Source organism: Zalophus californianus, chromosome 3, assembly GCF_009762305.2.
Source record: "Zalophus californianus isolate mZalCal1 chromosome 3, mZalCal1.pri.v2, whole genome shotgun sequence".
Classification (NCBI taxonomy): domain Eukaryota; kingdom Metazoa; phylum Chordata; class Mammalia; order Carnivora; family Otariidae; genus Zalophus; species Zalophus californianus.
In genome coordinates this window covers 174,407,660-174,432,126 of record NC_045597.1, presented here as the reverse complement: position 1 = coordinate 174,432,126, position 24,467 = coordinate 174,407,660, and the positions used below count along the sequence as shown (strand labels likewise).

At 44.5% G+C, this 24,467-nt stretch overlaps 2 protein-coding genes across 4 annotated transcripts in view; both read right to left on the bottom strand.

Annotated features, from left to right (window-relative positions):
- Nucleotides 1-4,272: 4,272 nt before the first annotated feature.
- On the bottom strand, nt 4,273-6,833 carry RPL37A (ribosomal protein L37a). The gene is made up of 4 exons (XM_027591183.1): nt 6,761-6,833; nt 6,232-6,360; nt 5,701-5,783; nt 4,273-4,399 (listed from the first exon to the last, which is right to left on the bottom strand). Exons 1-4 carry the CDS (start codon nt 6,761-6,763, stop codon nt 4,336-4,338), a joined length of 279 nt encoding a protein of 92 aa, XP_027446984.1. The 5' UTR covers nt 6,764-6,833; the 3' UTR covers nt 4,273-4,335.
- An 8,516-nt stretch (nt 6,834-15,349) lies between these two features.
- SMARCAL1 (SWI/SNF related, matrix associated, actin dependent regulator of chromatin, subfamily a like 1) overlaps nt 15,350-24,467 on the bottom strand; it is a 57,074-nt gene continuing 47,956 nt past the window's right edge. For all 3 annotated transcript variants that reach the window (XM_027589368.2, XM_027589365.2, XM_027589366.2), the window contains 4 exons: nt 22,688-22,870; nt 20,087-20,187; nt 19,045-19,141; nt 15,350-16,575 (listed from right to left, as the gene is read on the bottom strand). In XM_027589368.2, the coding sequence (XP_027445169.2) occupies nt 16,336-16,575; nt 19,045-19,141; nt 20,087-20,187; nt 22,688-22,870 (621 nt within the window). In that variant the 3' untranslated portion in view covers nt 15,350-16,335. The remainder of the gene's footprint in view (nt 16,576-19,044; nt 19,142-20,086; nt 20,188-22,687; nt 22,871-24,467) is intronic.

The window sequence follows — 24,467 nt, the reverse complement described above, 5'->3', positions numbered from 1 at the left end:
CCTTTACAAACTTGGTCTTTTTCTTCTATCCTGTGAAGCACTCTATTACCTTCCAGTAAGATCTCTTCCACTTTAATTAGCCTGAGTCGGTCTGGACTGCACACAACCAAAGAACTCTAGCTGAAACAAGTTAGGAATTGGGGCAGCCCTGTGATCCTGGCAGCAGGGAGTCCATGAGCTCTTCCTGAAGCTTAGTGCTCCACCTTTGTTTAACTCTGCCCCTCTATCATTTGATTTAAATTCTCTGCAGAGAGTTGACTGGTTCCATTTACTCTTGTCAGATGTCCATCCCTTTTTCCGTAGTGCCTGGGGCAATCTTTTTATGGTTCCTGTGCAAAATGCAGTCAACCCTGACCTTCTTTTCCCCACAGCCTGGAGTAAACTGAAGAGGGATTAAATAATCTACAATTAGACTAAAATACCTATGTAAAAGCACCTGGAAAAGTTACTGCTTGAAACAGCACAAATGTGCTACAACCTGACCCATGATGTACAGGTCCACGTGACAAGTTTGCACAGACAGAACAGCACAAGCAGACTGAAGACAAAGGAGCAAAATTTACCCTACCCCTAAAAGGAGTATCACAAGAGCCTCCAAAAATGAAGTCCTAAGAGGGTTCCACGTTGCTGGCACATCATGTGGCCATATACACATATGGGCACACGTGCGTGCATGCACACACACAGTGTGACATTGGCTTCCTATTTTCAAGTAAGGTCTTGCTTTTAGCCTCCTTTCCTTTTGGACCAAAAACCGTGCCTTATGCAATTCTTCTGCCTGAACCTGACATCTTTTCCTCCTTCCTCAACGGAGGTCCAAGTCACTTTATTTCCTCCTTCCTCAACTCCTTCTTCTACCACAGGCAGTTTCCCTCCTGTCTCCTCTGACGTAACACCCTTACTCAAACAGCACCAGTACCTCTGGTACTCCTCCCCTCTCCATGATCCAGGATTCCACGTATCCTGGGTTCCTGGACCTTACCATTAATGAGTGTTCTGGAACCAAAATTACCTATCTGTTGCTCGAAAGAAACACTATTACATCCATTTTACAGATGAGGAAACTTAACTTGGAAAAAAGGGGTAAACTTGTCCAACGTCACTCATTAGTTAGTAAGAAATCTAAACTACCTCTGACCCTAGTCCATGTTCTTAATCACTAAGCTACACTTTCTGCTTATCCTTTCTACTTGTTTCCAAATAAATTTTAGAAACATTTTGCTGAGCTCTGAAAATTAGCGTATCGACTGGAATTGCCACATACATAAGGCACCCACATGTACACATTGTTATGTTCTTTATAAGGATTTTTTTTTTTTTAAGATTTTATTTGACAGAGACAAAATGAGAGGGAATACAAGCAGGGGGAGTGGGAGAGGGAGAAGCAGGCTTCCCGCTGAGCAAGGAGCCTGATGAGGGGCTCGATCCCAGGACCCTGGGATCATGACCTGAGCCGAAGGCAGACACTTAATGACTGAGCCACTCAGGCGCCCAACATGTTACTTTAAAACACTTTTATCATATAGTTTTCCAAACCAGGAATTTGTAAGGGTAATGAAGCATATCTCACCCCGCTAGTGAGCTAAGATTTGCAATCATATCTTGTCCCTAGTTCAGGGAGTGGTCAATGTATTCTGATCAAATGAGGTCTCTACCCTCTAACCTCCTTCTTCTTTAGCTGAACCACAAAAATCCCTGTGGGTCTTTGCTGTCAGCCATACCACTCACTGTCCTGACTCTCAAAGGCTCTGGCCTACAGGGTTGACCATGGCATCACATACACTTGACCCTTGACTCATTTTGACTAATTTATCCCAAAACACATAATCCATTTCCCTGCCCTGTTGTTCAATTTTCGCCCAAAGTGCTAGCAACAACAAAATGGCTTTTGGTTTTCCTGAGGACAGTAAGTGTAAGGAAACGTTTAACTTCATATAGACTGCCTGGTTCTGGCGGCTACATTTCAAAACTGCTGCTGCAGATGTATTATTTCCATTCTTAGTTGGACCCTTGTAAAACCCCTTCTCAGCCCCAGATCTTGGTTGCAGGACTTGAACTCTAGTCCTATCTCTAAGTAGTCCCCATCCCTCAGCTCCAAGCCCAAAACAAACTTGCATTTAGATGTGTTTGGGCTTTCGGGCAACCTGTGCATTTATCACAGCACAGACAAAAATATTTAGAATAGAATGAGATAGCCTGTCTAGTGAGAAACACTTGCCTTATTCACCTTTGTATCCTGATGCAGTCAGTTAAATGGCTTAAAAACCAAAGGCTCTGAAAACAAGCCAGGGTTGCTTCTACCGTAGGAGTAAAATGAAGGTGGGGATCTTTAATCTGTGAAGAGGCAAATTGAGAAGAAACATACTCTTGAGCTCATAAGGCAGCTTAGCAAAGTGGGAAAATCATGGACTATGGAATCAGAAACCTAATTTTAAGCCCTACCCTCACCGCCTACCATAACCTTGAGAAAGTCACTATTTTCTATCCACAGAATATTTACTATTTCAACACCCTTCTAACTAGCCTCTATGTTCCCCATCTATTCTTTATCTTAAAAAACACACTAAAAGTAAAAAAATTTCTAGTATTATCAATCCTGCAGCCAACACACACAGGTTCAAATCCCAGCTCCATCATTTACAAGTTATGCAGCTTTCTCATGTGTGTAAATGGGGATATTATCTACATTTCATAAAGCTGTTTGGGATTAAATGATATTCAGTGCTTAGACTACTCACGCTCAAGATATGTTAAATATTATATCACTGCTTACAAAATTCTAATGGTTCTCTATTACCTACACAATCACATCCAAATTCCTAACAAAGTAACACAGAAGGCCTTCAAATAAGATTCTCGTAAACCCTAGCTCCCATCATATACTCTATTTTACTACCAGGCATTTTTCTGGAAACTTTAGCACAAGTTAAAGTAACCTGGACCATGTAACTATGGAGGCAGTTTGGCTGAGTTGGTACCTGTTAACCCCAGGTACCTAATGTTTAACTCCCTGTGCTAACGCAAAATCTGGGGTTTTGGAAAACCTGTGTCAAACATTTCCATGAAGTCTGAAAATCCTGATTTGTCAATCCTGGTCTTATTCCTACTGACTCACAGAACTCACTGACGTTTCACAGTACAAAAATCACATTGTTTACGTACCATTTTGCTACAAAAATAAGAGCCACACATTTACTCATCAAATACTTAAGGCTACTATGTGCAAGGAATTATATTAGATACTGGGGATACGTTAATGAACAAAACTGTTGGGGGCAACAATTAAACACAAACCTAGAGTTACTGCTTAGACTAATAAGGGCTTGACACAGAGCATTATCCTGAGGCAATGTCTGTGCCAGAGCCAATGTGGAAGTAAAGGTAAAAAAATCTGTGAACAGATGTTATAGAGAACTTAAGAAAACTAGTAATGGGCCAGAGAGTTATGAAAGAGAAGGGCAGCACATGAAGAAAGGTTTTTACTCTATCCTAAGGGCACAGGAAATCCATGTTTTCATCCTATCAGATTTGTATTCCCAAAGAATTACTGTCTTTGGAGTATAGACAGACATACCTGTTAGGGAGCTTCCTGAAGACTGCTTACCACAGATGGTAGCTTAGACAAGATTGAGAAAAGGAGAACCACGAAAACTGGCAGAGAATTAAGTGATGGACTGAATAAAGGTGAAAAAAGGTTAATCATCACCATTAACTATTCACACAACTCAAATTCCTCCACGGATCTTCACGTTTATTAGTGTAACTGACCATCTACACCAACTTGTGTAATTCAATCCTGTCCATCCTTCTTTGCAAACTGAAAAATGGAGAATGGTGTAGACATCTGCAAAATCTGTCCTAAAATTCTAATTGTTTCATATTGTTTCCTGAAGATGCTGATAAAACGTGTGGTGAGACAAAACACCCATTAAGTTAGAAGGCAGTGTATGTCATCCTACCTTTAGAAACAAAAAAATTAACCGTGATCTAAAAACAAAAGTCCTCACAATTTGAATTAATGTAGCTCAAAAAAGTTGAATTGGCCAAGGATACACCTACAGAAAGCAAAGACACATATCCAACCTCTAAGACTTATATTCTTGTATCTATCATTTGACTACAGGAAAAAAAAAGCTGTATTAGGAAAACCCAATCTCAGCACGCTTTTCCAATAAAAATTAGGACTCTTTAATTTCCAAGGCCTTTGAGAAAGCAAAACTAATGCAACACAAATTGAAAGATCTAATTAATAAATTTAACAACAAGCGAAAGTAATTTTGTTACATAAATTAACCCATTTATTATAGGCTAGTAATGTTTCAAATGGTGAAGCTTCTACTGGTCTTTCAACTCCTTCAGTCTTCTGATAGCAGACTTTACTGTGACAGCAGAAGTGGTGCTGGAAAGAAAAACAAAGTTGGTTCCAATATAATTCGCTACACTAACATGTGAAATGGCAAATGAGTAAATCCTGCCTCATTTTTACATTACAATCTTAACAATGATGACAACTTTTAACAATTAAGAGCTGTGTCTTCAGGCTTTTGCAGAATTAAATAGGCAATCTCATGCAACTGATGCTGCAACTCTCAAGCAGCATTAAAAAAAATAACAGGGATGAATGAATGGTTGCAGGAGGCTGACCTAAACTCACTGAAAGGGAATGAACACAATGTCAGAAGAAATAAATTGTAAGATGGTTATCATAAATGAGAGCTATCCAAAAAAGTGTCAAAATAGGTAGAACAGACTCAAGTATGTCTTGGGAAGACAGCTATTAAAATGACTACAAAAAGTTATACCAAAAGATTCTGCAACTCTACCTGGAACACCCATAACCATTACATATGGTCGGTACAGGAATGCTAGTTCATTTTATCATCACAACCAAGAGCATGCTAGGCTCCGTTTGCCTTTTTGACCTCATAAACGCCCACAAGACCCAAACATACATAAAAATGATCATTTCAACACTTTCCAATATTTTACACTGCTGCAGTTTTAAATCAGCTAAAATTAAAATTTCAACTCTTCAACCACACTAGCCTTATCATTTTATACGTGGGAGGCTAGTGTATTGGACAGCACACATCTAGATACTGAATCACATATGAACCTTTAAGGTCAGCAACGAATTCCAAAATTAGAGATCTTCAAGGGCGGCTTTAATTTCCAGAAATGGATTAACTCAAAAGTCCACTCAATCAATAACCAGCACAGGTAGATTTATCTCAGCAGCATCACGCGGCACTTGTCAGGGTCACAAAGCTGTCGAGGTCCAGCCAGTATTGTTTAGAATGGCAAAGGTGTCGTCGTCCAGGTGGCCTCAAGTTTCCATCCACAGTAACAAGCTAACTGACCTCATTTTTATAAAAACAGCTTGCAGTACAAGTCAAAGTTCAGTATAGATTCAGTCCCACTAAAGGACCTGCCTGTACAGTATCATTATGCTCACACTGATGACCCTTAGAATTCTATGAAATTCTAAAGTCATGTCAGACTTTTCTATTATAGTAGTTTTGTCTCTAGTCTTTGAATAACAACATAAACCATAACTCTCCATGAGTCATGAAAAAAACAAAAGCATTCCTGTTTTCTCAGTCTTGTAAAAAGAGTTAATTAAAACTAGCCCGTCCAGCGTCAAACCTGGAATTTTGATGTGATCCACACTCTTCCAAATACCAAAGAAAAGGGACTCACTTGTAGGTCCAAGCGCCACCAGCGACGGTTTTCATGCAGGAGCCACAATGCCAGATCCCCACAGCTCGTCTTTTCATCTTTGTCTGTAAAAGACAATCAGTTTTCCCTATAAACCAATAAAAGCCTTTTACCTCACCATCATCCAGGGGTCTAAATTACACTAGAAAATGGGTGTATTTTGGGGCACCTGGGTGGCTCAGGTTGGGATCCCAGGGTCCTGGGATCACGTCCCCCTCCCTTCCCAAACAGTACTCCTGCACACCATCAACATACAAGCGTTACACGAAACTCTCCAGCAACACCAGTAGACAGAACTGGCAAGAGTCATTTCCCACGAAGCAGGCTTGGCTTAGGCTGGGGCTCCTTGTCAAATGTTTGACCCTTTAGTTCCCAAGTGTAAAGGGAAAGCATTCTACGAAATCCACAGTTATCAACAACCCAGCACACCATTCACAAACTTCCTTCAAGAGCGGGGTCACTTAGCAGGAAAGCCTCCCCCCCCCGCCGCCCCCGCCCCGGAGACCATCTTACTTTGCCACAGAAGGAGCAAGTGTACTTGGCGTGCTGGCTTATTTCAATCTTCTTCACCATTTTCCTGAGGGAGGCACCATAACGGGTCCCGTATTTACCCACGATTCCGACCTTCTTGGTGCGTTTAGCCTGTTAAGAGCAAAGAGAGAAACCGGCGATATTAGGACCGGGGAACCGAGTCTTCCCCCCGCCCCCACTCCCCGCGCCAAACACCATTCCTCCAGTCACCCAGTCCCTGCCAATGACCTAGGTCCCCCTCATTCCGTCCTGGCAAAATCTGAGGCCAGAGCGGTCCCCGGGCTCCGAGGGCACCCTGTTAACCCGGCCGGGATGGGCCAGGCGCCACCGAGGCGCCCCCGCCGCTCCGCCCCAGTCTGCGTCCGAAAGGGGCGGCCACGGCACGAAGGCCGAGGACAGCGCGAGGCAGGGCGGAGGGCGGGCGAGCAGACGCCGGGTGAGGGCGAAGATATCAAGAGAAGATCAGATGCGGGCGGATAGACCTCTAGGCCTCACCGGCAGCAACACTCACCATATCGCCGCAAACTAGGTCCGAGCCCAGAGAGGAAGAGACTCAGTGCGCAAGCGCAGTTTTAGGCGAACGGGCGGAAGTGGCGCATGGGAGGCCCAGCTAGGAATTAAACTCTATGCTCCGGAGGTTTCTTCGCCCCCGGGGCCTTCTGGGGAATGTGGTTTTTTTGTTTTCTGTATTAAAATTTTTATTGTTTAAGCAGGCTATAAAGAGAGAGAATTATTTATCACAGCCTTATTGCTAGGGATGGAAGCAGGTCAGTTTGTTACTTAATTAACTGGCTTCTTGTATGAATGGTAACAGCAGGAAATATTAGACAAGTGTTTCTCAAAATTTAGTCACTCGAAAGCTGCCATCTCCAGTTTTTGCCATACTGCTATTGACTGTTTTACCATTTATTTTAAAGCTGAGTCACTTTTGAAAAACTTAACAAAATGAAGCTTCGTCCTAAGCCAAAACTATCTAAGGAATCCAGGGAGAATGTGCTATGTGGGTATTTTTCCTAGTACGCATTAAAATCAACACATAAATAACGCAAACAAAAAATGTCCATTGATGAAGCTGTTGATCCTGACCCCCACAGTACATTTTAAAAACATTTCAGAAAATTTCAAATATAAACAAAAGTAGAAGAAATAGTGTGATATACAAAGGCACAGCTTTTAAAACATAATAACTACATCCCTTCTTTAAAAAATGCTTCATACTGTGACTTGGGGAGATTATTTTTATGTTCTAATTAAATAAATACACATTTTTGCCAATTAAATTATATATTGTATTCCTTGACATTACATTCTTGCCTTTACATATTGAAAACATTAACCTCTCAGTAAAAACTACATCAAGAAGAATGATGCCTAGAGACACACACAGCAAGTACCTTGTTTTACACACCAGTGCAACTGTGCAAACCCATCTCCCGGCTGGGGGAATAGGATGTGCTCAAAATTTCCCAGTTCCACCACAGCCTCCAAGTACCCTCTGCCCCTTTAGGGTGAAGAACGGCAAGGGGCAGAGGGAGAAAGTCTCTCCTCCCTCAGGAGAGAAATACACTGCATGTTGGGGATGATTTCTGGACACTTCACCACCAAAACTACGCCCTGCTTCTAGAAAACTATAAATTAAAGCAAAATACATTCCTATTGGTGCAAACAAATGGGATTGATGGAAGAAGAGTTGAGAAACAAGCACTCCAACTGTCCTCCTGTTCTGGTCTGTACCGGCAGGTTGAGCAGGAGTGGGGTTCACTTGCCCTGGGTGAGGGTATAAGCATGGCCAGCTTGCACTCTCTGAGGTGAGCCCTCCTGGGCTGGCTCAAGAGCCTAGTTCAGATCATCATTTAGCAAATTTACCACCTCCCCCCCCCATCCCCTGTGTAGCCTCCTGCCTCTCTGTCCTTCAGGGGGTCTGAGAGAGAGCAAGAGAAGATAGAATGCGTGAGTAAGAATGCAGTAGAATGGCTGAAAATGAGACACACCATAATAGGAGGAAATTGTTCATGCTCAGAGCAATTTTCTCAAAACTGAACAATTCTCTTTAAATAGCAAGCTTGAGGATGTACAAATAGCACTCTCATGAAATCAGCTCTAAGTGGCTTCAGAGAACTGTGTACAAAGTCTCAATTTGTCTTATCTGTCGGCTAATAAATCTCCATCCCCGTTAGAAGACCATCAGGGGTAGAGATGAACTGTAATATGTACCTATAAAAGTCTTAGTAAAAACCTCTTGCTGAGTCACACCTGCTCATCAGGAGCAAGCAAAATTCACTTTGCCCTTAAAAAAAATAAGTTAAAAGTTGCCTCTAGAGGAGAGGTCTTTTAGCTGTTGAGCCAACCAGTTCTCTTTGGGGCATATGGAACATTTTATTCTTGAAGGAAATCTGAGGTGCAAACATCATCCCCAATTTATCTCATGCTGGAGACCAAAAGGTTTATCCTGGAGTCCTAGGCTCCATGTTGTTCCTTCACTTTGTGCCCAAAGAGCTCTTGCTTGCCCTTCACTGAAGTGCCTGGTGGCCACAAACAAGAGTGAAGTCTGCACACAATTTTAAGAACCCTGTGGGCCAGCCTCCACAAGGGGCAGTAGACTCAGCAAGGGGAAGGCGGGCCCTGACAAGGCCAAGTCTTAAACTCCTAGAATCAGGTATCTGAAAAGAATTCAGTATGTGGATTCATTCCTTCTTCTCTTCTCTCCAGAAATTTACTTTAAATTCATCATTCCAGTTTGCTTTTTGTTTTAATGGACATTTCACAGGGCGTTGACCCAGGTAATGCATCCATCAGGATGGGAGTTACTTGGTAACTCTTAAAAGAGAAGGTCAATCAATATGAAACAATAGCCAAATATATTATGTGAAATGAGCCATTTCTAATATGAAGAGTTTGATTCAATTTTTGTAAAAACAATTCTATGTATATTTATATATTTATATGCGTTGGGAATAAATTGCCAATGGCTCCATCCCAAATTGTTTATATTAGTTATTACCTGTAGGAAGTAGGGCTAGGAATAGGAGGGATGAGAAGGCAGGGCTTTCATTTTTTACTTATACATTTTAATTTTTAATTTATTTTGTTTTATTATTATTTTTAAGATTTTATTTATTTATTTGAGAGAGAAAGTATGAGCGGGAGGAGGGGCAAAGGGAGAGCGATAAGGACAAGGGACTCTGCCCTGAGCACAGAGCCTGATGCAGGGCTCCAACCCACAACCCTGAGACCACAACCTGAGCCAAAATCAAGAGTTGGACGCTTAACCGCTTAACCGACTGTGCCACCCAGGCGCCCCGATTAGTTAATTTTTACCTCAAATTTATAATAGTGAAAAGAGTCTTTTCAATAAGTGATGCTGAGAAACTGCATATTCATATGGAAAAAATTAACCTTGACTTTACCTCACTCCATGTACAAAAATAAACTGCAATTGGATTGTAGATCTAAACATTAAGAGCAAAACAATAAACTTCTAGAACATACATTCGCAACCTTGGGATTATGGTTTACATGAGTGTTTTGTAATGTTTTGTTAAGCTGTAAATTTGTCTTATGAACTCTTTTATGTATGATATTTCACCCTAGAAAAGGGGAGTTAATAAGAAAGAGGAAAAGTGCCTGGCACTCAAAAAGTCCTATGAATGGGTTGGTAGGGGGATGTAGACAGAGGATGTTGCAAAACCAAAGAGCTGTTGGCTGTCCTAATATCCCAAACACTGTGACTCACAGGCTTCTCGATGTTTTCTGCTATGATTAGGAACCCATTTCCTTAGCTGGGACCTCGCAGGAAAAGACAAAACCAAAATCGCAGGTATGAGAGAGTACTCCAACAAATTCTCTTGAAGTTTCCATGCCATTTTTTTTTAACCTTGTAATCCTGCACGTGGTAAGAAGTGAGAGGATAGGGCAGGAGACAAGGTTGGACTTCTTTTCATACCTTTTGCAGTTTAAATTTCACCTACAAAGAGCTTCAGAAAGCACCAAGGTTCTGGGTTGGCTCAGTTGGTTAAGCGTCTGCCTTCTGAGGCTCAGGATCCTGGGTTTTCTGTGCTCGAGTTTCCGTGCTCAGCGGGGAGTTGGCTTCTCCCTCTGCCCCTCTCCCCTGCTCACGCTCTTGCGCTCTTTCTCTCTCTCTCAAATAAATAAAATCTTAAAAAAAAAAAGTATTAAGATTCCAATAGATAAGAATGCATAGACAAGGCAACACCCAAGAGCCAGCAGTGAGGGGATGGCACCTCTTAGGTCTCCCTCTGACCTAGAAAAAGGTTTGTGGGAAGCCAAGAAGGAAAAGACACGATTAATTCTAGTACAGATGGATCAAGGCTTACAGGATCACTTGCTCCCTCTAGGAGTCTTCCTGATCCCAGTCCTAAAGGCAGAAATTAACCAGGGTCATTCAGGGAATAATGACCCCGGTGAGGGTAGGCAGAGACAGCTCTGGTGGGCATACGGGGCCTTTCGTAAAACCCTGTAAGGGGCCAACTGATGGCAGGGATAGGAAGTGGAATGAGACAGGCCCAGATTTTTTTCATTAGAACTGACATTTCCAGAAAACACAGTGGATGGTGGCAGGTATGTGTCTGGACTGACTGTGAAGTAAAGATGGAAAAAGTGCAGAAATCCTTCCTTAAACCCAAACCATTTACTCTCTATAAATAAATCCAAGTGTCTTTTCTGAATCACACAGAAATGGCTGGATGGCTCTCAACAAATTCTAGAGGTACATTTGGGATGGTATAACTTAGAATATACAGGCTTCGTAGTACAAGTAAAATTTGCTTTGGAGGACCTCAAGGACATCTCGGAGATGGTGAGTCTTTCTCTAGAGCGGCTGAAACTGAGGTTTAACTGGAGGCTTCAGACAGAGGCTCAACAGGCCATATTTACTAAGACTCCAGAAGAATAGCAGTTTTAAACATGCACACCAAGGGCGCCTGGGTGGCTCAGTTGGTTAAGCAACTGCCTTCGGCTCGGGTCATGATCCCGGAGTTCCGGGGTCGAGTCCCGCGTCGGGCTCCCTGCTTGGCAGGGGGCCTGCTTCTCCCTCTGGCCCTCCCCCCGTCTCATGTACTCTCTCGCTCTCTCAAATAAATAAATAAATCTTAAAAAAAAAAAATAAACGTGCACACCAAGTTGCAAGGACCAAGGGCAAACCCTCCCAAGGGTAGGCATTGATCTGACACCTTGTGTCAGGCCCCCAGGTGAATAAAGCAGAGATTTATTCATTTAACAATGGTCACTGATTCTCCCAAGCAACACTGGATATACATGTCTCAAAATCACCTGCACATTTCACTGTATTTCTGAAGCATACCCATTGTAGACTAACCACATTCCTAGAGTAAGGAGGAGCTCTTAAAAAAGTAAGGAATGAGATGCTATGGTCTCATTCTCTGAGACATTCAAGAACTTTACCAAACTCGAGCAGGGCTCCTGAGAAAGCTGCACCCAGTCTTTGAGTGAGCAACAGGCGAGTCTCCAGAGACGTCCACAGACTCACAGAAGAGGGCTTCGTAATGCTCCTCAAGCCGTGAGATGTCAGGAGAGACAGCAGAGGCTGTGGCTAGGTTCTGGGGCAGGCGAGGAAGAAATGCTCCTTTCTGAAACTCTCTCAGCATCTAACTGTGATCCAGAATCTTTCTGCTTCCTGGGCCTTAATTCATTCCACAGACTTTTCTGAAGTGACTGGTTGTTTCCATCAATGAGCCACCAAGACTGCAAAAACCACTGCAAAAACCTCGTGAGCAATGTTGAGGTAGGATTTTAGCATTTCTTTTCATACAGATTCTATCCTCATTGGGCCATCACTCAGCAGGCCACCCTGTGCACGATCGACTGTATCCTTTTCCAGAACTACACTGGTGGCTGTGTCCGTGGCAGATTGATTATGGACTCCGAGGGCAGCAACCATGAAGTGATGTAGTTGGCTTTCCAGAGCACCACTCCTGAGGGAACTAAGGACAATTTATTTGATGACACAGCAGCCGTTGCTCTTAATTACTCTTAGACAAATATTTATTTTAAGTGGCCATTTGGGACAAAATTAGAGTAAACTTTAGATAGACCCATTACTTGTCCTCTGGAAGCTTCCAACAAGTCATAGTATTATAAACAAACTGGTACAGCTGACAAAATTTAAAAACAAAATTGCTGGAGGAAAAATAGTATAAGACCACTTCCAGTGGCCTAGAGGAGAGCCCAGATAAGCGTTCTCTCTCAGGCTTTGACTCTGGATTTTTTTTTTTTTTTTTTTTTTTTTGGTAACACTGGGTCATTCTCATTTCAGGAGGTGACAGAGGAAACCAAAGGCCTAATTATCTATGGAGATCTGGCACCACAACATGGTAGGATACACCGGCAGGATGCAGGCTCAGCTGTTAATCTCCACAGTCCTTTGCAGAAAGACAGGAGAAGCAACTCATGCCCCTCAGATGTAGGTGTTTGGGCTGGATTTCCTGAAGAGCTCTGACCCTACAGAGAAGCTCATAGCAGTAGATCAGTACGGTGATTAATAGGAAGCTCAGTAACTAAATGCCAGGTTTGACTAAGGAAGGCAGAAAGTTAGCCAGTTATTTCCCAAGGCCAAAGCCTCCCACAGGACATGGCCCTGCAGTCTGGATCGGATTGTACTGACATGTCAGTATGTCTGACCACCCCTGAGCAGCAGTGAAGGGGGTTGGGTGGCTCTCAAAGATCTCTCTCTCTCTGTTGGAGCTGTCTAGAAGCCCTGGAAAGGGGGCTGAAAGGCACAAGAAAATGGTGCATTCCAGGGTCTTGTTCTAGTTAGAACAGTTAGCTGGGAGCCTGCAGGGAGGCTGAGCCCTTTGGGAAGGCAGCCGCGCAATCAGCTGCTCATAGACCCGCCAAAACACCCCCTTACACCAGCAGGTGTAAGACATGTGCACCTACCCTAGAGTGGGCGGCTCTAGAGGGGGTGGCCTAGCTGTAAGTCCTGCTCTGCCACTTCCTAGCTGAAGACTGTCTTGGCTCGGTTTCTGCATCTACACAATGAAAATCGAACTACCTTCTTCTAAGGTGGGGCTCACCGTGTCAATACATGTGAAGTGTCTGGCCCGGTGCCTGGCACCTAGTAAACAGTACGAGAGTGAAAACCATCCAAGTCTAACAAACAAATGCACACACAGTCGTGCTGGAGCAACTTAGACATCTTGCACTGCTGCCAAGATAATTGGACTAACTCTAAAACTTTACTTAACCTGGTCCACTGTCTTTCGACAATACCAACTAAAGCAGCCAACTCCTTCCTTTTTGAAACACTTTTTAAATATCCCCCTCCCGGACACCCATTTTGGTTTTCTTCCTCTTTTTCTTTGCTGTTTGGTCTCCTTTTTCTCTTCCCAACCCTAACTGTTGGCGTGCTCTGGGGTTAGTTAGATCTGCTTTTTTTCCCCAAAGCCACCTTACCTGCTCAATCTCATCCAGCCCCATGACTATAAATACCATTTATATCTGGTGAGGGCAGAAGTCACAGCTCTAGGTGTGACCTTCTCCTGCCGGAGACCCAAATCCTACAGCCTACATAACCTAGCACTTGGATCATGCCACAGGTTGGGTTTCCCAGAACCACACGGAGTGTGTGGTACAAGGTGTTTATTAGAGATCAATGTCTGTGAAGGAAGGAAAGGAAGCAGGGCAGGCAGAGGGAGGTGAACTAGAGCCTCAGATGGCCCCGCGGGAAGTGGGCAGCTCTGCAGTGAATACCACCTGCCCGGCAGGCAGGGGTGTCCCACATGAGGCCTAAGTGGCCTGGCCTTTGTGGCCCCCTTGTTCAGTCACTGACGCAGGCTGCTCCAGGAAGGGTGTAACCTCGGACAAAGTGGCTTTCCATGGACCGAGACCAACTGGAAGTTGTGGCCAGGTGGAGGCTATATGCTAGGTGAGCTCCCTGAAGCTAGGCAGGAAGCTTCCCTCCTTCAAGGGGGAGTTGGGTGGGGTGTCTCCGTCTCAAACTCAACAAGTCCATAACCAAAACCTTGGTTTTGCCCACACTACCCACACTTCCTCATCTTTTTTTTTTTTTCCCTTTAATCTGAGTCAAGGGCACTACAGCTTTGCTCAGGCCAGATCCTAGGCCTAATTATTGACTTGTCCTTCTCAAATGCCTCTCGGTCAATGCATCTCAAATTCGTTCAGCTCTACAATCACAACATACCCAATCCAAGCACTTCTTACCTCCTTCACACTGCCGCTCAGCTGGGCCACACCTCAGCGTCGCCCCGTGGTCAGCTGCAATAGTTCACTAGCCTCCTCTCGAAACTGCTCCCCTGACCATACTTCCCGATCTATTTTCTACACACAAATTGGAGGGATCTTTCATTTTTTAATTAACTTATTCTTTAAAGATTTTTTTTTTTTTTAATTTTAGAGAGAGAGTGTGAGTGGTGGGAGGGGCAGAGGGAGAGGGAGAATCTCAAGCAGACTCCATGCCCAGTGTGGGCCCGACGACAGGCTTGATCTCACGACCCTGAGATCATGACCTGAGCCGAAATCAAGAGTCAGCCGCTTGGGCGCCTGGGTGGCTCAGTTGGTTAAGTGACTGCCTTCGGCTCAGGTCATGATCCTGGAGTTCCAGGATTGAGTCCTGCATTGGGCTCCCTGCTCAGCAGGGAGTCTTCTTCTCCCTCTGACCCTCCCCCCTCTCATGGGCTCTCTCTCTCATTCTCTCAAATAAATAAATAAAATCTTAAAAAAAAAAAAAAGAGTCAGCCGCTTAACCAACTGAGCCGTCCAGGGACCCTTGGAGGGATCTTTTAAAAATATAATCAGATTGCCTCATATCCCTGTTCAAAACCAGTCAGTGGCTTCATGTTCAAAATTAAATCTGATTCTTTACACAACCTAGGGGCTCCACGTCATCTGGCCACTTTCTCTTCGGTGACATCACCTCTAATCCTGCCACACGATACCCCACACCCCTCACCACTCTCTAAACCTGTGTTGGCCAACACAGGAGCCACCAGCCACAAGTGCACTTGAAACAAGCACTTGACATTGGCTAGTCCACTCTGGGAGGTGCTGTTACCATCAAACACACACTGGGTATATAGCATGAAAAAAAGAATGTAATAGTAGAAAGTGTTTCAGTAAGTTTTTAATAGTGATTGTATGTTGAGCTGACATTTTGAAGATAGAGTTAAAGACAATATTACTAATTTGATCCGTCTTTATTTTTTTAAAACACTCTTTTAGAAAATTAAATTCCCATCTGTGGCTTATGTTATATTTCTGTTGGATGGGGCAGCTCTAAACTAGGAGTTAGCAAATTATGCTTTGTGGGCCAAATCCTGCCCACTGCCTGCTTTGGGCTTTGTATGGCCCGTGGACTAAGCACAGTTTTTACATTTTTTAATGATTGAAAAAAAATCAAAAGAAAAATTCGTGACCATGAAAATTGTATAAATTCAAATTTCAGTGTCCATAACAGAGTTTTATTGGAAAAGAGCCATAATCATTTGTTTCTGGATTACCCAGGGTAGTTTTTGTCCTATAGCAGCAGAGTTGAGTCATTCCAACAGAGAAAACCTGGCCCATAAAGCCAAATATATTTACTGTCTGACTATTGACAGAAAAAGCTTATCACCTCCTTCTCTAAACCCTTACCTCCTTAGTTTTACTTTTCTTCGTAGGATATATAACTATTATCTCTCCTGTGATGTAACTTCTACAAAGGTACCAGCTTTCTCGCTTTTGTTGAATTACTGCCAGCACCTAGAACACTGCCTGGCACATATCAGGTGCTCTATAAATACTTGTTGAATCAATACATTTTAAAAACCCAGATTTCAGGGGTTGCATAGGAAGCACCTCGTTACTTAAACAACATGAATTATCACTACTACAATCTGCTGTCTCTATTTCTCAGCCAGAAAAGCTAAGGTTAAGACCCCAGGCGACCCGCACAGAAAGGCCAGAAAGGAAATGCTGTGCGGAGGCCTGCTAACTCGCTGGGCCAGAGACAGACGCCAGCACTGCTGTAACGTCAAGAGGAGCGCAAGCTTTAAAAACAAAACAGCTTATTTTATTTCCATGATTTTTAAATGCTTTTTTTTTTTGCCCCGCTTATAGGGGAAAGGTAAAGCTGTCAAAATTATCAAAAAATTCGTATCTCCTTTTCTTCACGGGGCTGCCCATCAACGTTATTTCGTCCACTGTGTCTTCCAGGTCCTGGGAATCACTTCCAGGTGCGCCAGAAGCACTTCCGGGGTCAAAGGATTCCGCTGCCTCCAGGAGCTCCATGTCACTTCCATCCTCCTCAAAGGACTTCTGGAAGAGGTCATAGATCTTCTGCTGCTTTGGGTCCTTTATCAGAGAGAGAAAACAAAAAAGTTAGAAGGCAGGCTCCAGCACCGACTCTCCTTGGGCCACTGAGGCTGGGGAGGAGGCACGGAGGTGGGGGCTGCACATTTTACGGCGTCAGGTGCCGCAAGACGGCCACTGTAGACCAGGGCGCCTTACTGCCTGACACTGTTTCTTTTCTGCTGCTTGTGGAGTAAAGGAAAAGGGGAAGGGAAGTTAGAAATGGTGTGAGAGCCATAAAGAACATGCTCTCAAACTATAACTTATGTTGGAAATGTCTTCTTCTAGCTTTCCAAATTGGTATTCAAATAGCTCCTAAGCTCTCACTTCCTGCAAAGCCCTTCTCCACCGAGGGCTTAGTTAAGTTGCAATTCAACTGCCAAACCCGTGTACTCAGCCACTGCTTACACCTAATTTTCGGAGTGGTTGATACAAACATACCCATACTTGACATACGGAGAAGTAGATTCCCATACTTGTTTCTCACTATCAAATCTGCGAAGGATCAAAAGGCCCACCAGCTGCCTCTGTGCATTGATAGCCCTGGCGCAGTGTTAAAATCATGCCCAGCAGTTACAACCATAGCACACAATGGGCTCGCTAGCACCCCTTTGCTGATCTCTCCCAAGTGTGAATTCCCAACCCTGAGAGTCTTTCAATCCCGGTGTGCTTTCAACATCTCCACTGACATCTGGTTCCGTTAAACTAACGCTGTTTAAAAACCCAAGCCATCTCTCCTCTCAACCCTACATCCTCAAACCAGCAACTCTCTCCAAAAAGCCTACCAACATTCTTCCGGTCTCCCTGGCTTGCGATCACCAGGGCGTCCTGACTGCCTATCTCACACAGACTGGCAGTAAGTTTGCCTCTCTGGGCTGTTTCCCCCGCGAAGTTCCACCAGCACACTCTCACCCAGGCCACAGCACTCCATACCTGCACAGATCTGCAGTGGTGCACCTGTGCTTTCCACCACAGGCTTCTCCTGGTTTCAATCCCTGGCAGGTCTCTGCTGGGCCGATTTCTGCACCCCGTTGTTCTTTAACAGGATTTTCTCATCATGTCCTGGGGCTCCCCCAATTGTGTCTACCTCATCAGTACTGAAGTAGCTTCCCTGGCTTTTCAGCCCCTTTATGATCAGTTCTCAACCCAGCTGGTCTCTTATTTCCTCACTGCTCCTTAACAGAAGCCCTCCGCATTGGTGATGGGAGGCCCCTGAAAACTGACCATGGGAGCAGTCATGTGGGAACTCCAGATTGCCTAATGTGTTTGCACCCGACATTCCCTGGCCTTTCAGGATCCCAGCCTTCTCAACCAGGAGTAGTGATATTAAAGGGTCAGTAAGGTCAGCCTCACGTGATCCACACATCCTCCTCTAGAAATACCCTCATCAGCCTCTGTCTGAACACCTGCAAGGTTAAGGAATGCCGCCCCAAAAGGCAGCCTGTTCCAGGTAAAATAACTGTTAACCTGCATTTGATTATGGTCGTGGCAATACTATGCTCTAACTCAGAGCATGCCTGACTAACGGAAGCAAGGTCCAAGATCTGATCAGTATTTCACTTCACCTCTGGGAAAGCAGGCCGTCTTAGCGAGACGTAACTGCTTTTGCTTTAATCTCCTCTTAGAGGCAACATTTTCTTTTTCTAGTAGTTGATGAAATTTTCAGCCCCATTTTAATAAAAAAAATAGAGATAATTATTAATCAAAATAAGTATTGATAAACGGCATTTATATTATCTTATACTTTAGGCAGAAATTCTTAACTAATTCAGGGTGAGCGTAAAGGCAGTATAAATAAATGAGTTCTAAATGAACTCATTGTTGAGTTTGAGAAGGTTGAGAATCCTTTAAAATTAAGGTTCCTTCTTTTCAGAGGGCATATAATAACCAAGGCTCTGTGAAAATATTTACCATTCAACTGAATTAGAGTTCTTTGAAAAGCTTAAAAATAAGGTTGTTTCAAAATTAGCTTATTAACTGTTTACATCTATGAGGATAATTTATACTCTACATTAAAAAATATGATTTCTGGGGGTGCTGGCTCAGCTGGAGGAGCATGCAACTTTTGATCTGGGGGTCATGAGTTCAAGCCCCACATTGGGTGTACAGGTTACTTAAATAAGAATTTAAAGAAAAATAAAAATATGACTTCTGAGTCTTATTTATCTCAATAATTACATTTGGAAGGAAGCATTTAGTTGCTACCTCAAAGTAAATGAAAGATCAAACCCTCAGACTTTCTAGTCTTCTTGTCACTCAAAGATTTTTGCTGACCTCACTCAGACTCTGATTCTGGGCAGTTCCATAAGGAAAAGACACTTTGGTTTCCAGATGAGCTACGGTAAAGCCACATTTCTGCATGAGGCTGGGTGAAATCTGCAGGAGTGATCCACACCTCTCTCAGGACCCAAGGGCTGAGCAACTTAATGCCTACCCCCACCCCAGTAGCAAGGAGACATTTGCTGGTGTTACCTTGTAGAAGTAATTAGTAGCTTCTGTCATTTCTGAAAAATTGGTCTGAGAAAGTCCGGCCTCACCCAGAACTTTAATCTTCTCTTGAATTAGGGGCCTGTTGGGAAGAAATGAGCTGCGGTGAATACAAGCTGAGCAGAACCACTGAGCTGATTAAAAGGAGATCACCCTCCTTGTTTTTATGTGGCTAAAGTATGCTGTTTCACTTCTTTGCAGCTCTCAAGGCGCCAACGCCCAACCTCAAATATTTGCCTCCTCTCAGCTGCAAACCAATTTAGGGTTCGAGTTAATCAGGTTCAAAATCCTTTCTACTGGAAGATATAGAGGAAATAAATGTCTCATTACGACAAAATTCTGAACCTGGTGCTGTGATGAGCTGCCCAGTGAACAAACCCACAAATCCAAAGATGCAGGAGGAGGGATAACCGACGCACATGTCAAAGGTAAGACCCCTTAGTCATAAAGCTGGGAACAGAGACGAGTAGTGGAAACTGAGATAATCAAGAAACTTAGTATCAGGAAAGGGTAAATGGGATTGAGAAGGAGCATTTGGAGATTTTTTTTGTTCATGTTCACCAGACATGAACCCAGGGTTGAACATTTTACCCCAGCTCTGCTAAGGAAGCAATACATGGCCTACAGTGAACCCACTTTCTCCCAAAGGTCAGCAGCAGTACTGTACGGAGGCCTTACTGTACCAATACATGCCATAAAGGGGCAGAGGGGGACATCACTGTGTCTCAGCAGTGCCTTCACAGCCGGGACAGAGTGTCTTATGAGCAAACCTACACCTACACTTCCTCACGACCAGCTCCCCGCTCCCTTGTCTCAGGCCACATCCCCTTAGTCCTCATGCACCCAGCAAGCTGTGAGTGAATGCTGTGAAGGAGGCCCAGCATGCTCATGGTGGAAGTGGGAGGGCATGACACCTGGGTCTTCTGCATAGGTCCCTGAAGACATCAGCAAGAGCAGAAGTGGTTAGGGAGCGAAGGAACTACATCACTGGCATCAACCCTCACTCAAACCCCATGGCCAGCCATACCAGAGGTAGTCGTCAGCTGTGCCTCTTGCCACGAGGTAGTGGATGCTCACGGAGCTCGACTGTCCAATTCGGTGCACCCGGTCCTCAGCCTGGAGCAGCACCTGTGAGGTCCGGGGATCAGGATGTATGCAGGCCGAGGCCTGAGGGGGGCTCCGTCCACCACAGCATGCAGCCCCCTGCCCCTGAGCCCACCACACCCTCTCTCCTCAAAGGACTTCACTCCATGACCCAAGTCTGCAGGCTCTGCAGCCTCTACCTTCAAGCGAGCTGCCATCTAACACAAGAGAGAACCAAACCAAACCAAACCAAACCAAAGTTCTGGTGGAGCTAGACTCTGCAGCCGGCCAGTTGTGGGCACAGCACTAGGTGCCAGGAGGAACAAACAGCAAGCACCGACTCTGCTAGGAGGCTGTGCTAAGGGCAGGCGAAGGAAGCCCGGCATGCCGCCATTCTTCTCACCGGGAGAGAAACTGTGAGCTTCTAAATAAACATATCGCCACTGAGGGAGAGGCCATATATGATCAGGGGCCGGGTGATTCTTTAATATGGTGGTAAGCCCTGTAATAAATAACAGAGCCCAAGAGCATTGTTCCTATTATCTATGCCTTCAGCCTCGAAGTCCACCCATCACGAACCAGTGCCCAATGATACATATCTACTGTCACAGCTCTCTGCTCACAAGATGAGGCCAGTGGGGCACCCACAACGGTAGCCTGTTGTGGCCACATCGGTAAAGAGCTCGCAGCGATGGTCAATACTAGGGGCACAGACTGGAAGGCCAGAGGCCTGGGCCACGGCTGCTGGGGCCACACACTCCCCTCCGGGCACAGCTGGGCCCCTGAGCTATCTGTGCCCCCATCTCCTCACAGAGGGAGGACTCCTGAGATTCCTCCTGGCCTTCCCACACTTCAGCACTCCCCTCGGTGAGATGGCGGCGATAATCTTCCTACTTAGGAGACTGCTGAGGTCTAATAACTAGCCGACGGATGTGCGAGCCTTCACTTCTTTGAAGACTGACACGGGGGAAGTACAAACATGTTTTTTAAGGCCTAACAGAAATGGATAGAAGACAAAACGGGTGCTAGGTGGTATCTCAATGTGGTTTTAATTTGAATTTCCCTGATGGCTAATGATGATGAACATTTTTTCATGTGTCTGTGAGCCATTTGTATGTCTTCTTCAGAGAAGTGTCTGTTCATGTCTTCTGCCCATTTTTTGACTTATTTATTTTTTGGGTGTTGAGTTTGAGAGGTTCTTTATAGATCTTGGATACCAGCCACAATGAGATACCACTTTATACCAGTTAGAATGGCAAAAATTGACAGGGCAAGAAACAACAAATGTTGGAGAGGTCGTGGAGAAAGGGGAACCCTCTGGCACTGTTGGTGGGAATGCAAGTTGGTACAGCCACTTTGGAAAACAGGGTGGAGGTTCCTCAAAAAATTAAAAATAGAGCTATCCTCCTCCCCGGCCTTGCAGGGGGCAGTGTTGTGCCATCCCTAGTGGGCATGACCAGACATGCCCTAAGATACTGATTCTTACTGTGTTTTGTAAAAAGAGTGTAGTTTACAGAAAAAGGAAACTTTTTAAAAAAGTTATCTACGTGCAAAACTGTAGGTGATGAAAATGCTGTATTTTTTTTCATCTTTTTTTGTTAACTGATTTGCAATAAAAGTAATGCTGATGGTCATCCCGATTTTGCTAAAAAAAAAATAAAAAAAAAAATAGAGCTACCCTATGACCCAGCAATTGCACTCCTGGGTATTTACCCCAAAGACACAGATGTAGTGAAAAGAAGGGCCATATGCACCCCAACGTTCATAGCAACAATGCCCGCAATAGCCAAACTGTGGAAAGGAGCTGAGATGCTCTTCAACAGACAAATGGATAAAGAAGATGTGGTCCATATATACAATGGAATATTACTCAGCCATCAGAAAGGATGAATACCCAACTTTTACATCAACATGGATGGGACTCGAGGCGATTATGCCAAGTGAAATAAGTCAGGCAGTGAAATAAGTCAATCAGATAAAAACATGTTATCATACGACCTCACTGATAGGAGGAATTCTTAATCTCAGGGAACAAACTGAGGGTTGCTGGAGTGGTGGGGGGTGGGAGGGATGGGGTGGCTGGGTGATAGACATTGGGGAGGGTATGTGCTATGGTGAGCGCCGTGAATTGTGCAAGACTGTTGAATCACAGGTCTGTACCTCTGAAACAAATAATGCAATATATGTTAAGAAAAAAAAAAGAAGATAGCAGGAGGGGAAGAATGAAGGGGGGGAAACTGGAGGGGGAGACGAACCATGAGAGACGATGGACTCTGAGAAACAAACTGAGGGTTGTAGAGGGGAGGGGGGTGGGGGATGGGTTAGCCTGGTGATGGGTATTAAAGAGGGCACGTTCTGCGTGGAGCACTGGGTGTTATGCACAAACAATGAATCGTGGAACACCACATCAAAAACTAATGATGTATGGTGACTAACATAATAAAATAAAATTTAAAAAACAAAAACAAAAATTGGTGCTGGGGACAGCTCCCGGCAACCCTGTCTGCCCAGACTGACCCTCACTCCTGTCTCCTGTGTTCCTTACCCCTGGATTCCAGAACAGCTCGGCAAACACCACCAGGTCAGCCGAGGAGAAGGTGAGGCCCATGTTGGCAGCGGTGATGGACAGCACGGCCACGGCGTGCTTCTCGAACAGATGGAACTGCTGGCACAGGTCCTCTCGGTCGGCCGACGAGGTGGAGCCGTCAATGCGGATGTGCGGCACGTGCTGCGGGGACAAGGGGGGAGGCGAGGCGGGCTGCATGGGGGCCCGGGGCTCGGCGGCCGTGGCCCCAAGGACACAGCCATGCTGCCATGCTGGCTTAGACCCGCCAGTGCATCGAGTCTTCACTTGACACTGCTTTCGGAGCTGCCTGTCTTTTCATTTCAAATTGACATTTGTGTTGAGAGAATTGTAGGTTCCCTTTAGTTTAAGCAAATATACAGGGATTTCTTGCACATCTGGCCCACTTTCTCCCAGGGGTAATATTTTGTTATAGCATATCATCACCAGGATATTGACTTTGATACGATGTACTCATCTTACTCAGATGTCCTGTTTTACTTAAAATTCGTATGTGTGTATCCTACACAATGGTATCACTCCTGTGGCTTTTCATGTATCTGCGTTCACAGTGAAGACACGGAACAGTTATGGGGCACCTGGCTGGCTCAGTGGGTAGAACATGAGACTCCTGATCTCAGGGTTGTGAGTTCAAGCCCCATGTGGGCATAGAGCTTACTTAAAAAAAAAAGAAAACAAAGAAAAAAAGAGACACTGAACAGTTCTAACACCACAAGGATCCTTCCATGGCCCTTTTACAACCACACCCACCTCCCTCCGGCTCCCTGCCCCATTCCCAGGTGCCTTTCACTGCAGGAATGTTGTATCAATGGAGTCATATGGTGGGCAACCTTTTGGGACGGGCTTCTTTTCACTCGGCATCATTCCCTGGAGATCTAACCAGGGCGCTGCATGCGGTGGTAGCTCCTTCCTTTCTTACTGCTGAGTAGTATTCTGTGGTGTGGCCGTACCACAATGTGGCCCTTCACCTCTGGACGGATATGTGGGCCGGCTCCAGTTGGGGCTACTACAAATCAAGCTGCCATGAACATCTGTATATAAGTTTCCATGTAAACACAAGTTTTCACTAATCTGAGAGGAATGCCCAGGAGTCGGCTGCTGGGCCACATGCCCCTTGCATGTCCAGTTGAGTTTTATTTTCTTTTAGGAGGCATTTATCCATTTTTTTTTTCTAATGATAAAGACAAACATTACAAAGGAAATACAAATATCAGGACTATTATCAATCTATTTTTTCTTAAAGATTTTACTTATTTGACAGAGAGAGAGAGAGAGAAAGAGAGAGCGCACAAGCAGGGGGAGTATTAGGCACAGGGAGAGGGAGAAGCAGGCTCCCTGCTCAGCAGAGACACCGCACGTGGGGCTCAATCCCAGGACCCTGGGATCATGACCTGAGCCGAAGGCAGACACTTAACCGTCTGAGCCACCAAGGCGCCCCTCATTGTTTTTATGTTTAGAAAGTCATTCCCTACCCAGTGATCAGCTATACATTCATCTGTAGTTTCTTCTAATGCTTTATGGTTTTAATGAGCTTTGATTTGTCTGAAATTTAATAAACAGTGAAGCTGAGTTTCATTTAAGTATTCCACCCAATTACTTAGTCAATTACCCAAACTTTATTTGTTGAATAAATTAAGCCTAATTTTTGATGACTCCTTGATTATACATTGTCTTTCTATACTAAAGGGCCATTCAACTAAGGAGTTATTAATACCGAAGGGGGCTATCCATTCTATTCCAC

What these genes read in the sequence shown, in the direction of transcription:
- RPL37A (XM_027591183.1), bottom strand. An exon ending in CTTGCTCCTTCTGTGGCAAA is followed by an intron (nt 5,784 to 6,231) that starts GTAAGATGGTCT and finishes TGTCTTTTACAG; the next exon opens with ACAAAGATGAAAAGACGAGC. An exon ending in GGTGGCGCTTGGACCTACAA is followed by an intron (nt 4,400 to 5,700) that starts GTGAGTCCCTTT and finishes TTTTCTTTCCAG; the next exon opens with CACCACTTCTGCTGTCACAG.